Source organism: Grammomys surdaster, unplaced genomic scaffold, assembly GCF_004785775.1.
Source record: "Grammomys surdaster isolate TR1022 unplaced genomic scaffold, NIH_TR_1.0 127, whole genome shotgun sequence".
NCBI classification, from domain to species: domain Eukaryota; kingdom Metazoa; phylum Chordata; class Mammalia; order Rodentia; family Muridae; genus Grammomys; species Grammomys surdaster.
In genome coordinates this window covers 672,998-687,827 of record NW_021604585.1, presented here as the reverse complement: position 1 = coordinate 687,827, position 14,830 = coordinate 672,998, and the positions used below count along the sequence as shown (strand labels likewise).

General features: G+C 40.9%; 1 protein-coding gene across 2 annotated transcripts in view; it reads right to left on the bottom strand.

Moving 5' to 3' along the window:
* Arid4a (AT-rich interaction domain 4A) overlaps positions 1 to 14,830 on the bottom strand; it is a 75,236-nt gene that overhangs the window by 17,398 nt on the left and 43,008 nt on the right. For both annotated transcript variants that reach the window (XM_028788636.1, XM_028788643.1), the window contains exons 13-19: positions 13,859 to 13,953; positions 13,603 to 13,700; positions 12,274 to 12,505; positions 7,861 to 8,114; positions 5,388 to 5,591; positions 2,316 to 2,400; positions 1,472 to 1,613 (exon numbers count right to left, since the gene is read on the bottom strand). In XM_028788636.1, the coding sequence (XP_028644469.1) occupies positions 1,472 to 1,613; positions 2,316 to 2,400; positions 5,388 to 5,591; positions 7,861 to 8,114; positions 12,274 to 12,505; positions 13,603 to 13,700; positions 13,859 to 13,953 (1,110 nt within the window). The remainder of the gene's footprint in view (positions 1 to 1,471; positions 1,614 to 2,315; positions 2,401 to 5,387; positions 5,592 to 7,860; positions 8,115 to 12,273; positions 12,506 to 13,602; positions 13,701 to 13,858; positions 13,954 to 14,830) is intronic.

Here is a 14,830-nt window from a genome sequence, read left to right as displayed (position 1 = left end):
CTTTTAGAATTTCTATTTGATGAACAGGAGTATGTTCATGTATATAGTGTACTGTGTCCACACCTAGTGCCCATGGAGGCCAAAAGAAGAGGCAGATACCCTGGAGCTGGAGGTACAGACTTTAGGAAAGCATGTGGTATTGAGTACTGAAGCCCAGGCTTCTGCAAGAGCAGCAAGTGCTCTTACTGCCCAGCTATCTTCTCGGTCCCCTGAATGATTATGTCAAAAAGTATATAGAAGCTTTGAGGTTTTAGTAAAAATGGAATGTAGAACTCCATTTTCTCATGTCAAACATAATTCGGTTATGCAGTTCTGTTGTATAGGCTGAACACTGCACCAGCACAGGCCTCCTGAGAAACAGCACACACTTCCTTGCACCTGTATTGTTTCCTGTATGTATGTGACCTGCCAGCAGGTGGCAGGAGGAGGAAAGACACCCTTTTATGGGGTACACACTGCAGCTGATGGTAAACTTGCCCTTTAGTAGTTTTTTTCTCCAAGGAGAGTAATTTTCTAATACCACCATTTAAGATCTCTTAAATTACATAGAAAAAAAGATGGAAAAGTGAAGGGGACGGTTAAAGCAGAGTAAAATCTGCGCTGCTATGCTCACCACAAGCACTCCTATACCCAACAGCCTGTGCTCTCAACAGCTCCCATGTGTGCTTACAGGCTGTAGGTGCAGACCTTACAGGAGACATCGGTACATCACGTGATTTGAAGCAGAGCCCAGCACACACTAGGATTAAAGGACTGTTTCATTTCCCTACAGCTACACTGGTTGTATCTAAACTCCTTATGACAGATGGCATCCTGGGTTAGTATTACTTGAGTTTAAACTAAAATATACCAAAAAATAAGTATCAGCTGCCAATTACATTCTATAGTTTCTTTTCTTTTCTCTCTCTCTCTCTCTCTTTTTTTTTTTTTTTTTGGTTTTTTGAGACAGGGTTTCTCTGTGTAGCCCTGGCTGTCCTGGAACTCACTCTGTAGACCAGGCTGGCCTCGAACTCAGAAATCTGCCTGCCTCTGACTCCCAAGTGCTGGGATTAAAGGCGTGCGTGCGCCACCACTGCCCGGCTCATTCTATAGTTTCAATCGTGCTAGGTTACAAACCAAGATAAGCTGCTATGACTCTCAACAAGGGGCCATCGTGGGTCACACAGCTATTTTAGTAGTCATGGGCCACATAATTACATTTTGGTTAACGATGGCTACATATAACTGTGGCCCTATTGTAAGTTCTTGTCACCTAGGGATGCTAGCCCCTTAGTTCAGTAAGCACCCTCTATGACATTTGTGCAGTGATGAGGCCCTCTTAGAATGTGTCCCATTGTTCAGTGTTCATGTGTGTGCGTGTATGTACACACAGATAGAGTTTTAAAAGTCAACAATCCTCAAAATTGAGCCCCTTCTGTTTCACTGGACAGAGGTATGTTGCCTGTCACATTGCCATGGACATTTTTGGTACCTGATTTTCCTTCACTGTTTGACGTCTTAGATAAACTGTATGGCATGTTTGGTGAAAAAGCAGATTTTAAAGGCGGTCTTCCCCGTTTGGACTTCTGCCTCTCTTCATCCCTCTTTTCTTCCTTTTCACTATCTTCTTTATTCTGGGTAACAACAAAATGCATGAGAAAGGCCTGGGCTTTTCAAAAATGAACATTCCATTTTCTCTAAGAAAATCTATTAACTCCAAAACAAAAAGGTCAGTTAATTTAAATGTAAAATACTAGTATGTGCTTATAGAAAAATCTAGAACAGTTTTCTAACCTATTCATTTGAACAGACTCACTCCCCCTGGCTCCTCATTTCCTGCAAAGGGAATGAAAGGCATCAGAAACAGACAAAACACTAGGCAGACCTCTACAGCAGGAACCGGATAGAAGGCGTGGGCAAGTGTACAGTGGGCCAGCAGACAGGGTTGACACTGTGGAGGTGGAGGGAAGAGGAGAACAGTGGATTTCCAGAGTGATGAGGTCCTCTGTGTGGCTCTAAGGATGGATAATGGCATTACACACCTGCCCAAACCTACTAAAGGCACAGAGACCCAGTGAAGTCTTACACCTCTGATGTATGCACTAACCCCATGTAAACTGTGGGTGTTTACCACTATAACAAATGGACCCTTCTTATGACAGTAAGGGGCTGACAGTGTGTAACACCATACCCACTTGGCAAAGAACACAAAGGAAATTCCTGTACCTTCTTATTTTTTGCCATGAAGGTAAAACTACTAAAAACCAGAATCTAACAGAAAAGATACAACATGAGTAATTCCCACACCTGTAAGTGTTATGAATGTATGGACATACCTTAACTTTCTTCTTTTGTTTTTTCTTTGGTCCACCTTTGTCCAAGGGCCAGATTATCCTATCAGCTTTTACCCATTCATCGTATCTTAAAGAAAAAAGTTTAGTTTTTTCAGCTAATACCCTATGTGAAATATATTCGTATGCATACACACACACACACACACACACATTCCCTCCCCCCAAGCTACAGCAGTGAGATAAAAAGTCTGTTTCTGCTGGGCAGTGGTGGTACACGCCTTTGTTTCTGGCACTGGGAGGCAAAAGTAGGCAGATTCTCTTTGAATTCAAGACCAATCTGGTCTATACAGAGTTCCAGGGTAGACCAGGCTACACAGAAACCTCAGCTTGAAAAAAGAACCCCAACCCTCAAAACAACAACAAAGAATAGAAAAGAGCTTCTTAGAGGTTCAGAGTGAGGACCTAGTGGATAAACTCCTGATTCTAAACTATTTGAAGTGCTTTGTTTTCAGTTATCACAATCAGGACTTATAAGGAGATTTTATTCTAGAATTCATCCTACTGATAATACAAAGATGTCAATTTGCAAATAATCCGTTTCAACCATTTATCAAGTCCCCTCTTCTTGTCTTCTCCAGAACTCTAGCATCTATTATTCCTAATAAAACTTTATTTTGAAATATGTCTCCATTAAGACTGAAGTTTAGCCGGGCAGTGGTGGTGCACGCACACCTTTAATCCCAGCACTTGGGAGGCAGAGGCGGGCGGATTTCTGAGTTCGAGGCCAGCCTGGTCTACAGAGTGAGTTCCAGGACAGCCAGAACTACACAGAAGAAACCCTGTCTTGAAAAACCAAAACCAAAAAAAAAAAAAAAAGAAGACTGAAGTTTAGAGATATTTGTATTAAATTTAATTTTCTTTATCTACATGTGTTTTCCTTAGCTCAAGCTGAATATTCATTTCTCTTATACCTTTCTGCAAAACATTGTCACCACTTGAACTTCAACCTAATTCTTCCCATTACTAGTTAAGAGACAAATAGATTAAACAATCCAGAACAAAATACCTTCTTGCATTATACAAGTGCACAGATCTTCATAGTATTCAATAACACTGTAAACTAGTTGCCATGGAGAAGTCCAAAGCACATGGCTCAAATATGTACAGGTTTTAGCTGCCCTTATACCATGATGCTTATAACTACAGCTGAAAAATCATTTTCTCACAGATTACCCAATAGCTAAACCCTTTGGAACAGAGATGGCTAAACCCTTTGGAACAGGGAGAGATAGATAGATAGATAGATAGATAGATAGATAGATAGATAGATTGATATGTCTTAATTTGAACATTTTCTGAGGGCCTACCAGGCACTATAAAATATGCAGAGAATAGATAGAACAAGACCTTGCTTACAGGTTGGATATAAAAAATATATACTATATAATTAAATACAATCTGCTAAGTACATTAAGAAAAATATATGCTTAATTTAGTGCTTAAAAAGGAGAAAACATCTTACTCCTGAATTTCCCAGGACACATCAGACCGAACAAAGAGCAGACCAACTCAGCATGATTCTCCCAAAGAGCAGGCCTATCTGGAGGAACTCAGCATGGTCCTCCCTGGCCTGGTCTGAGTGGTGTGTCGGGCAGGTGTTAACAGCCACATTAGGGCTCCTCTCACACAGATGTCCCCATTTAAGAAATCAGACTAAATTATCTAGAAATTATAAGAGTTCTTTGAAAGCCAGAATTGTACTAGCATATGACCAAAGACTGCTGGGTAGAGTCCTAAAGGAAAGCCTCTAAGAACCTGAGAAGGGTGACAGGAAGAGAAATTCTAGAAACACAGCAGGGATGCACACAGCAGAGTCGATGGCTGCAAACAAACTAAGGGAGAAAATGGACATAACATGCTACAGCCACCAGAGTTGGGAAGAAGTTACAGACTCCATTTAGTTAAGCCCCTCTAACATAGTGCAAACAGCTAACACAGAGCACCCACTATGTGCTGGGCACTGTTCTATGCACAGTTAAGACCCTCTACGGTGGTGCTAACAGCTAACACAGAGCACCCACTATGTGCTGGGCACTGTTCTATGCACTTTGCATCTTAGGTAACATGGGTATTATAATTCTACAACTCATTTATAAAGAACTCAAATACCCCAATCTGGAGAGGAGGGAACTGAGCACACACCTAGAATGTGGAAAAGGCGTGTGGTAGTGTGGTTCCACTTCCACATCAACCCAGAGCAGCCCCCACATCTTCACACACACACCTTCAAAAGGCTTAAGAGAAAAGCAGAACTTAGAACACTGAGACCCAGTGTTGCTCTAAGCTGGTCTGACACTCAAGGCCAGACTGAGTTGTCCTTGACTGGAACATAACCAATTTAACAGACAAGTATGGTCCATGCTCGTGGGGGATCAAAACAGAAAGAAGACAACTCCCTAATCATGTCTGAACACAGAAAAAACAGGGAACACTGTCCAAGCCACAAAAATGGCAAAATATCCTTCTTCCCTTGACTAATGAGTCACTTCTGCTTCTTTACCAATTATAGGATTAACTTTGATCTAGACATCTCTCCTTCTAGGTAAGATTTATTAAGAAAACCAATCATAGAATTACATCAGCTTCCTGACTGTGTCAGCACAGAACAAAGACTTTCTTAAACCTACCACATAACAGAAGCTCAAATCCAAGTCCTATCCAACACAAATTTTAATTACTTAGCCAACTTAACCCTATTACAGTGCTTGACACTGGCTTGACTTCTGAAAAAGAAAACAGAGGCATGTACAGCCCAGAGTTGTCCTGGCTCCTTGACAGCGCTGCAAGGTTCTCAGAGTCCAGTACATCCCTAGTTCCTAAGGTGGAGTCCATGGCTTCCTTCCCCTCTTGTGGTCTGCCTCCCTATAAAAGAGTAATAGACTCAGTTGTTCTAGATCCTGCTGGTCTCTGTTGGGAGGCACTGGTAGTTTATAAAGCAGTGCAAAAGTCAAAGTCCTCAAATATTTAGAATGGAGGTGTGTCTTGTAAACACACAAGGGCTCTCTATAGTACTGCCCCTTTTTACCCCACTAAAAGAAGAGCTTTACTGCCTACCTGACATTCCATCCATAATAATGCACCAGGTATAAGACCTCCCCGTCATCCATCTCGGTGCTCTTGATGCTGGCTTCATAAATTTTCTGAGTTTTCCCTCGTCCGTACTTGACCTTCACTTTGGTTCCTGTCAGGCAGGGCTCTGTGTCGTTGTCATCGTCGTCTTCCTCCCCTTCCGAGTCACACCTGCTTTCAGTTTCTTCCCTGCAGTGAATTACAACATTGATAATGCTACTAATAGTTTAATGGAGGGCAAAGTAAGAACTGAGAAGAAATCCAGCATGTTGCGCGTCTTTACAACCCAAGTTTACCTTGGTGACATGTCAGTGGAGGAGGAGAAGGAGAAGGAGGAGAAGGAGAAGATTTCATGGACTATTTTACTAAGGAGTTTATTATGTAAAGGTACACTGCACAAAGGTAAACCCATACTTCTTAAAGGCCAATCAATAATCACAGTTAATAATGATGCAGAGTCAATAAATAAATCACCTTTAAACCAAAAAAGTAAAAACCGTATACCCTAGAATAGTCACTGGGACTCATTCAAATGCCACCTCACCTGTGAGAACTTTCTGAAGCGGTTTTGTAAATTCTTACAGCTACTTATTTTAAGTCTACTTTAGCCCTGTCTTCTCCCTTTACAACAGTCATTAGCAAGACACTGTTTGGTGGGTAACATAATGAGCAAAGGCTACCTCCCTTAGTAACCCTCTCTTAGCCTGGATTCTGCTTTAATGAGGCTACCGTTGAAATTACAGGATGACAGAACAGAGCTTTATACGGCTGTGTTGGTTTCTATTTCTGACTCCTTTCCCAGCAACTTTTGTTTCGTTAATCAAACATGAAGACTTTTCATATGAAAAGCCCAGCAATATTTTAAAACTGTAGTCATAAAGTGTATTGCTGCCTCAATGGCAACTGAGGTGTTCTGTGAACTTCAAAGCTTCAGACATGGTCTTACGGAGCTGTGAAGGTCTACAGTACACACAGGCATCTTTCAGTGGCCCCTGGTACAGGCTGAAGCTTTCATAGCTAATTTGCTTCGGGAATATTTGCTCCCCAGGGACACTTCTCATAAGTGTCATGAAGAAATCACTGTAAACACTAGAGAAAGCCTACTTAGAACAGAAATTTCCATGAACCCTGATAACAGACTGGGACTATGTGCTGGCTGTTGTTTGTACACTCAACTATTATTTAATAAAACAGAATATTATCCTTTGCATGGGAGACTGAATTCTTAGCTCTAAAATATTGTTCCATTTATGTTTAAAGTATGAAGAATTTTAGCTATACTTATTTACACTCATTATTATAATTAGAACTTTTTAAGTAGCTGGCCTTTTCTAACGTACTGCTTAAATATTTAAACTGTGCTCATCATTCCCAGCTGCCAGTTATCTCCTGCTGCCTTTTAAGTTCTGCATTATACTTTGTGGTAGAACTTTTAAAAACTAGCCTATTGTACAGACTACTTCAAGAGCTCACTCTTGTGTCCCTGCCAAGCACTGGATGCTTCTGCTGCTCACCAGTGTCTATTTCTCTACCTCTAGTTCTCCCAATGGGTTATTTACTGTGTCAGCTCTTATCTGAACACAGCAGGCCACTTCTCCAAATGTATCGTAAAGACCTCAAACTACTAGGAAATTTATCATTATTTGATAAAAATCATTAAAAAATAACGGGAAAAAGCTTTTCCTTTCAAGTAAGACTGTTATGCTGTTGTTTTAAAACTTGATTTTTAGTAACACCTACAAATTAGTTAATTCATTTGATCACATGTGCAGAATGGCCCACTACAAAGTATGGTGAGACATTACCTTGATCTAGCTCAACTGCCTGATTGGGGCTATTTTTAAGTCACTTCAATCCATGCAAATCTAATACATGGAAAAAAAATACAGTTGTCACTCAACAGCAAATAGAATGGACACTAAAAAGCTGGATTTTATTGATGAGATGTGGGGCAAGAATGTATTTTCCAAACTAAAATCAGGGGTGCATGCCACATTCTCTAATACAATAACTTGAAAAAGAAAAGTGTCTCAAATCAAGCTGACACACAGAAGCGTCTCTCTCGTCCTGTGCACCCATGTGTTTGTTAGCTTTCCCACATTGTACCTTTTTTAAAATGGAATTTTTGCTGTCGCTGTTTCCTCTTGTCCACTTCCTCCATTTTCTCCAGCTCCCTTCCCTGCTGTCAACTGCAGGACCTTTCTTTTGACTGGGTGGCGCAGCCTTCTTTGAGGCCACTGTTTAGGGCACAAGTGCTATTAAAATGGTGCGACCAGTATATTCTCCAATCCCGAAAGGCGATACACATCATCTTCACAATGTGTCTCACCTTCATTAGACAAGAGGAACGGAAGTCCCAATAAGAAGACATCCCCTCACACCTGAATCTCTAAACAGGAACAAAGTGCAGCTGGACCCCAGACAGGTGCCTCTGGAGAACAGACATAAGACAATGTACCTCTCTTGGCTTTTCTCTTCCTCTTCATCTGAGTCTCTCTCAGAATCCTCTTGCTTTTTAACTCTCTTCTCTTTGTGCTTCGGTGTGCTCTTCCTCCCGAGCAGCAGCTCGTCTTCTTTCTTCTCTGCGGGGTCGTAGTCATCAGCAGCAGCATCTTTATTTTCTATATCATCTCTGATGAATTTGTCTTCAATTTTCTCTTCCTCTATTTCCTTTTTAATACAATTTGGATCTCGAACAATTTTCCTTCTCCCCTAGTAGAAGAGATAAAAGCTTTAAGAGAGGTAACACTACAAGAGAGAAAGACACCTTTACGGCTTTCTCTGAAGTCACCACAGCAGCGACTGTGCTGCTTCCTGGCTTAAGATCAGAATCTGAACACTAACTCATAGGACTATTCTCTTTCATTTTCAAGAAAAAGAATAATCAATATAAATCTCTTAATTATGTCCAACACTACCATAATACCTGGACATGATACACAAAGAAACTCTTTTTACCTTGTGCCTAAAGCACAGCTCAGTGGAAAAGGAATACATACAAAGCCTTGGCTCCTGCATCTAACACTCCACTGCCGGACAAAGTCTTTGCTCACAACATTGTTTTATTCCATTTGGTTTGCAGTGCTGGAGCTTTGCATATGCTTAGCAAGTGTTCTCCTCCAGGGCTCCATCCCTAACCCTGTATTTGTTAACTATGATTAAAGAGTCTAAATGAATCATTTATATGCCAGTGATAGAACTTCATACTAATAATGTTAGGCTGGCAAGATGGCTCAGAGAGAAGGTACCACCAAGCCTGGCGAGTTCATGACCTGGACTCACATGCTCATGGAAGGAGGAAGTGACTCCCACAAATTGTTCTCTGACTTTCACACATGCGCAACACACACACACACACACACACACACACACACACACACACACAGTAAATGTTTAAAAATGTTTAAGTTACTAATAATAATCTTTATAACTCTACTCCTTAATTTGTGGCCTCTTTGAAAGCTCTGTGCTCTTCAGTCATATCATGTATTAAAATAAAACTTAAATATCAATATATTTTATTAAAATAAAAATCAAATATCAGGGGCTGGAGAGATTGACTCAGTGGTTAAGAGCACTGAATGCTCTTCCGGAGGTCCTGAATTCAATTCCCAACAACCACATGGTGGCTCGCAACCATCTGTAATAGGATCCGATGCACTCTTCTAGTGTGTCTGAAGCTACAGTGTGTTCATATATATATATATATATATATATATATATATATATATATATATATAATTTTATTTTATTTTTTTTTTGGTTTTTTCAAGACAGGGTTTCTCTGTGTAACCCTGGCTGTCCTGGAACTCACTCGGTAGACCAGGCTGAATAAATATTTTTTTAAAAAATCAAATATCAGTATATTTATGTGATTCTGCTTTAAGAATCTATGGCACCAGTATCTAAAAAGTGAACTTTTGGGCTGGAGAGATACCTCAGTGGTTGAGAGCAATGGATGTTCTTCTACAAGGCCCAAGTTTCGTTCCCAGCATGCCTTATCAAGTGGCTCAAAACTACTTCTGCGTCCAGATCCAGGAGATCTAACCTCCTCTTCTGGACTTTGAGGGTACCCACACACACATAAAAACTAACTAACTAACTAACTAACTAACTAACTGACTAAGACTTCGTTAAGTAAGTACCAAGATCACTCACAGGTTACAGGAGCCACGAGTCCTTTCTCCAGAAACCTCGGCCAAGCATCTTGCATGTCAGCTGTGAAACTGGTGAACCTTCGCAAGACATTCTAAACTTTCCTCAGCTCAGTATAATATGATGGCAGAAGGCTTCCCTCCTCTACTTGAAAGGGATTTAAAAGAAAGCAAAAAGGAGCTGGGGAGGTGGCTCGGCATCTAAGAGTGCTTACCATGCAAACAGGAGAACCTGCACTAAAGGCTGGCACCCACCTTTAAAAAACCCACAGATGCACCCACAGCCAGTGTTGGGGTTAGGGGGAAGGGCAGGAGAAAAGAGCAGGGCCACTGGGAACTGCTGGCCACAGCCTACCTCTAGGTAGTGAGAGACCACGTTTCAAAGACTAAGGCAGTAAGAGAGAGAGAGCAAGACACCTGACATCCTCCCACTTGCAGAGATGTGCATACGCACCACACAAATACACACACACAAATACACACACACACACACACACACACACACACACACACACACAGAGTGGGGGGGGGTCAATGCGGCATGGCAGGGTATACCCTTATAATTCCAACACTTGGAAGAAGGAGACTGGAGGGTCAAAAGTTCAAAGCTATCCATAGCTACATAGAGAATTGAGTCTAGCCTGGGCTATATGAGTCCCTCTCTAAAACTAAAATAAACAAAATAACAAAACTTTAAAAAGATTTCACTTATTAGATGACAGAATAGTCAGTTTAATAACAGGATTTCTGGGGGCTGGAGAGATCCTTCAGTGTCTTGGTAGTTAAGAGTACTTGATGCTTTTGTAAAGGACCTGAATTCAATTTCAGCACCCATAAGATAGCTTAAAACCATCCATAACTCCAGTTTCAGATTGGTGTTCTTTGCTGGTCTCTGTAGGCTCTAGATATGCATTTGATGCATAGATACTCATGTAGGCAATCACTGGTACACATAAAATAAAAATAAAGAATTCGAGGCTTTGGAGAGATAGCACTGACTGGTCTTTTCTTTTCTTTTTTTTTCTTTTTAAAATGACTGGTCTTCCAAAGGTCCTGAGTTCAATTCCCAGCAACCACATGGTGGCTCACAACCATCTGTAATGGGATCTGATGCCCTCTTCTGGTATGTCTGAAGACAGCTACAGTGTACTCATATAAATAAATAAATCTTAAAAAAAAAAAGTCTTTTTTTTTTTTAAAAAAAGGGGAAAAAAAACAATAACAGGATTTCTGAACTACAAGAAAAGGTAACTTCATCTTTTCCTTCCATTAAACATGGCTTCACCAACAAATACATTAGGAGAGCCAGGCATGGTAGTACATGCCTTTAATCCCTGCACGCAGAATGTAGAAACAAGCAAATGTATGTGACATTGAGGCCAGCATCTAGGACAACTAGAGATACATAATAGAGAGACCATGTCTCAAAAAATAGAAAGTAAAAAAAAAAAGAAAGGGAGGCTGGAGAGATGGCTCAGCGGTTAAGAGCACTGACTGCTCTTTCAGAGGTCCTGAGTTCAAATCCCAGCAACCACATGGTGGCTTACAACCATCTGTAATGAGATCTGATGCCCTCTCATGGGGTGTCCAGTGTACTTACATATAATAAATAAAAACCTTTAAAAAAAAAAAAGAATGGAAATTCTTTGATAGTGTGGCAATCCATAAAATGATAAATCATGCTATGTATCAATCACTGGGCATAGATCAGAATAGTGAATGGCAATCATTCATAAAACTTTAATCAATGGAGAGGAATACAAAGGGCAGGGGTAAAGTAGATGGGAAAATAAAATCAATGTATGCATAAATAACACTGTACAACATGCACACAGATTTATAGGAAGCACAGCAATTTGGGAGCACAGGAATTACCTAGCGGTAACTCATTCAACTACTAAATGAGCACTTTCTATGTGCTGTGCTTCTTTATTCTAGAAGCCTGGGATCTCATCAATGAGCAAAATTAACATGGGATGCAACTTTAGTACAGAGATCAAATCAATTCAGACTGAGCAAGTCTGAATAAGAGGAGTGAGAAAAGGAGATAGGAAGCAATTGTAACCACAGCAACCAGCGCAACCAGTGCAGGCTTCACTGAGGAGACATTTGAGGAAGAAACTTGAAGAAAAGTAGTACACGGGACTTAGCCAGACAACAGAGATTGAACAGACTGTAACAGAAAGAAAATGAGTGCGTTGTGCATGTGTGCCTGCTGTTTTTGTTTGTTTAGTTTGGTTTTTTAGGACAGGGTTTCAGGCTGTGGCTCAGGCTGGCCTGAACCACAATGCGAACCCAGGTTGAACTCACGACAGGCCTCTTGCCTTGGGATCCTGAGTGCTGTGATTACAGGCGTGAGGCATCATGCTGGGAAAGGAAGCAGGTAGAGGGAGTGATATGCACTTGCACTATCTGCATTATCTGTAGACAGACAACCTTGCTGCAACATTACTAAATACTGGAATACTGGAACACAAACCAGGTTTTCTACACAAATATTTTGTGCATATATTAAAATGTCCACAAAAAAATTTTTTTTTTTTGTTTTTCGAGACAGGGTTTCTCTGTATAGCCTGGGCTGTCCTGGAACTCACTCTGTAGACCACGCTGGCCTTGAACTCAGAAATCCGCCTGCCTCTGCCTCCCAAGTGCGCCACCACTGCCCTCGCGCAAAAAAAACTTTAATGTTTGAAGCAGATAAAACCGTAAGAACTCACTCTTGGTGACTTTAGCTCTGTGTCTTCTATGTCGCTTTCGCTGTTTGAGTCTGTGTTCTCCTCGGGCTCACTCTTCACGTCCATTAAAGGCATTTCCGGGGCCACTTTTAGTGCTTCGTCCATTGATTCTTCAAAGTCTTTTTTTTCCTCTTTTACTTTTGGTTCATGGTGGTGAATAGTTCTGAACTGAATATTCGCAGAACGGCAGTACTCCTCAAAACCATAGAGATATCTAAACACACAACGTTTCATCTTAAGAAATCTTAATCTTTGCCTTTAACATGAATATTAGGTAAATACGTAGTAAAATGCGAGCCATTTCAAAAGGGTTCTTTGTATGTTAGTAAATGCCTTTGATACAATCAAACAAAAATACCATCAACTAAAATATTATCCTGAGACCCAGAGACTAAGCCTCCCGACAGCACGCTCTAGGACAGCAGTTCTCAGCCTGTGGGTCGCAACCTCTCTGGGGCCAACCTTCTCACAGTGGTTGCATGTCAAGGACCCTGCATATTAGATATTTACATTAGGATTCATAACAGCAGAAAATTACAGTCATGAATTAGCAAGGAAAATAATTTCATGGTGTATGGGGGAGGGGGCTCACCACAGCGTAAGAACTGTATTCAAAGGTCAGAGGGTTAGGAAGGTTGAGACTCACTGCTCTCGAACATGCATATGACCAAAACTACAGAGGGTGAGCTGGACCTGCAGATGGTGTGCACTCCTGCATCGCGCGCGGACTTTAAAGAGGAAATCAGCATCACATGGGAAGTGGAGCACAGTAGGCTGTAACTCAGGATATCTTTCAGTCCCACGCGCCTGCCAGTGTAAACTTTTAACATTCAGCACTGGCCCTTGTTTGCAGCATTAATGCATTAAAAAAAGGCTTTGCCATGTAAATGATTATTTGGAGGTAGGGGATGGGGCTATTCAAGACAGTGTTTCTCAATGTAGCCCTGGCTATCCTGTAACTCACTCTGGTAGACCAGGTTGACCTTAAACTCGGAGATCCTCCTGCCTCTGCTTCCCTGAGTGCTGGGATTAAAAGTCTGTACCATTACCACCGGCCTAATTTTTTATTGATTCTTTGTGAATTGTACATCATACACCCAAATCCCACTCATCTCCCCATCCCTTCCTGTCTACCCTCTGCGGTTGCAACTTCTCCATGAAAAGAACAAAAGCAAAACCAAAAACCAACCAACCAAACAAAACACCTTGCTACCGAAGCTGTGCTACGCAGGGTGTGTCACACAGTGTACCCTGATGCCCAAACAGCTTTATTTGCTAATGTTTATTTTTTAATGAAGCTGGACTACTTACTTTCGATAAGCAGTTTTTACATTGTAGGAAGCAGCAGAATTCAGAATGGGAATGCCGAGGTCCATATAAATCTGCCTCCATACAGCGCCACTGTCAATCTGGGAGATCACAAGGGTTTTTGTTAACAATTGTCAAAGGAAGTAATTGTTACACTAGCACTCTGTGTTCTTTAAGAAAATGTGTATGTCAGTGCAGCATTAAGCAACTAGACTTCTCAACACACAAACACGTATTTCTAAAGCAATTTTATACTTACATTGTCACATCCCCCCTGATGATAGACCAGTCTAAAGAGTTTGAAGAGATTGAGATCTTTATAGCCCAAAACAGGTGGTTTGTTGATTGGAGTACCTTTTTTAATGTCAGAAGGAAAAAAATAAAGCGTTTAGTCAAATGAGAAATACTAATTTGAAAGTAAAGACACTGATGGCTAATTCAACAAAATTCATTCACTGAAGGTATACATTTAAAGGTGCTTAAACCACACAAGACACAGTCTTTCTTTTCTGTGTTCTGTATGCAATTCTGTGGGCTCTCTGAAGTTTAGTAGTTGCACCTATGCCAAAGAAACAACTAAAATTAAATTAAAAATCAAGACTGCTGGTTGTGGCCACCACTGCAGCGTGAACAAACGAAGCAGGAAGGCTGTAGCTCCATCCTTGCTGCGGTTCTGTGTAAGATTTTTCAAAGCCACAGAATGTCTAGAGCCAAATTACCCTTAAGACTTTCTAGGACTGAAACCTGACAGAGTGTGATGATTTATAATGGTTCTCTTTCTTCTTCCTCTACTAGAAATCCTATCCCATTCAGAAAGAGGCTGATGTCTGTTATCTTCAGCTCAAGGAGACCAAGGATCAGGTGAGTTAATTCTCCACGAGCACTTTACCTTCGTAATAAATTACTATGCATCTGAAGTTCTGAGTTCAATTCCCAGCAACCACGTGGGGCTCACAACTATCTGTAATGAGATCTGTTGCCCTCTTCTAGTGTCTCTGAAGACAGCGACAGTATACTCACATAAAACAAAAAGATAAAATACTACACAGAGTAATGTTATAATTGGTCACTTTTTAAAATTTTTTAAAAATTATTTAGTATATAGTGTTCTACATGCATATATGCCTGCACACCAGAAGAGGGTAACAGGTTTTGAGTTATAGATGGTTTTAGATTTCTGGGAATTGAACTCAAGACCTCTGGAAGAGCAGCCAGTGTTCTTAATCTCTGA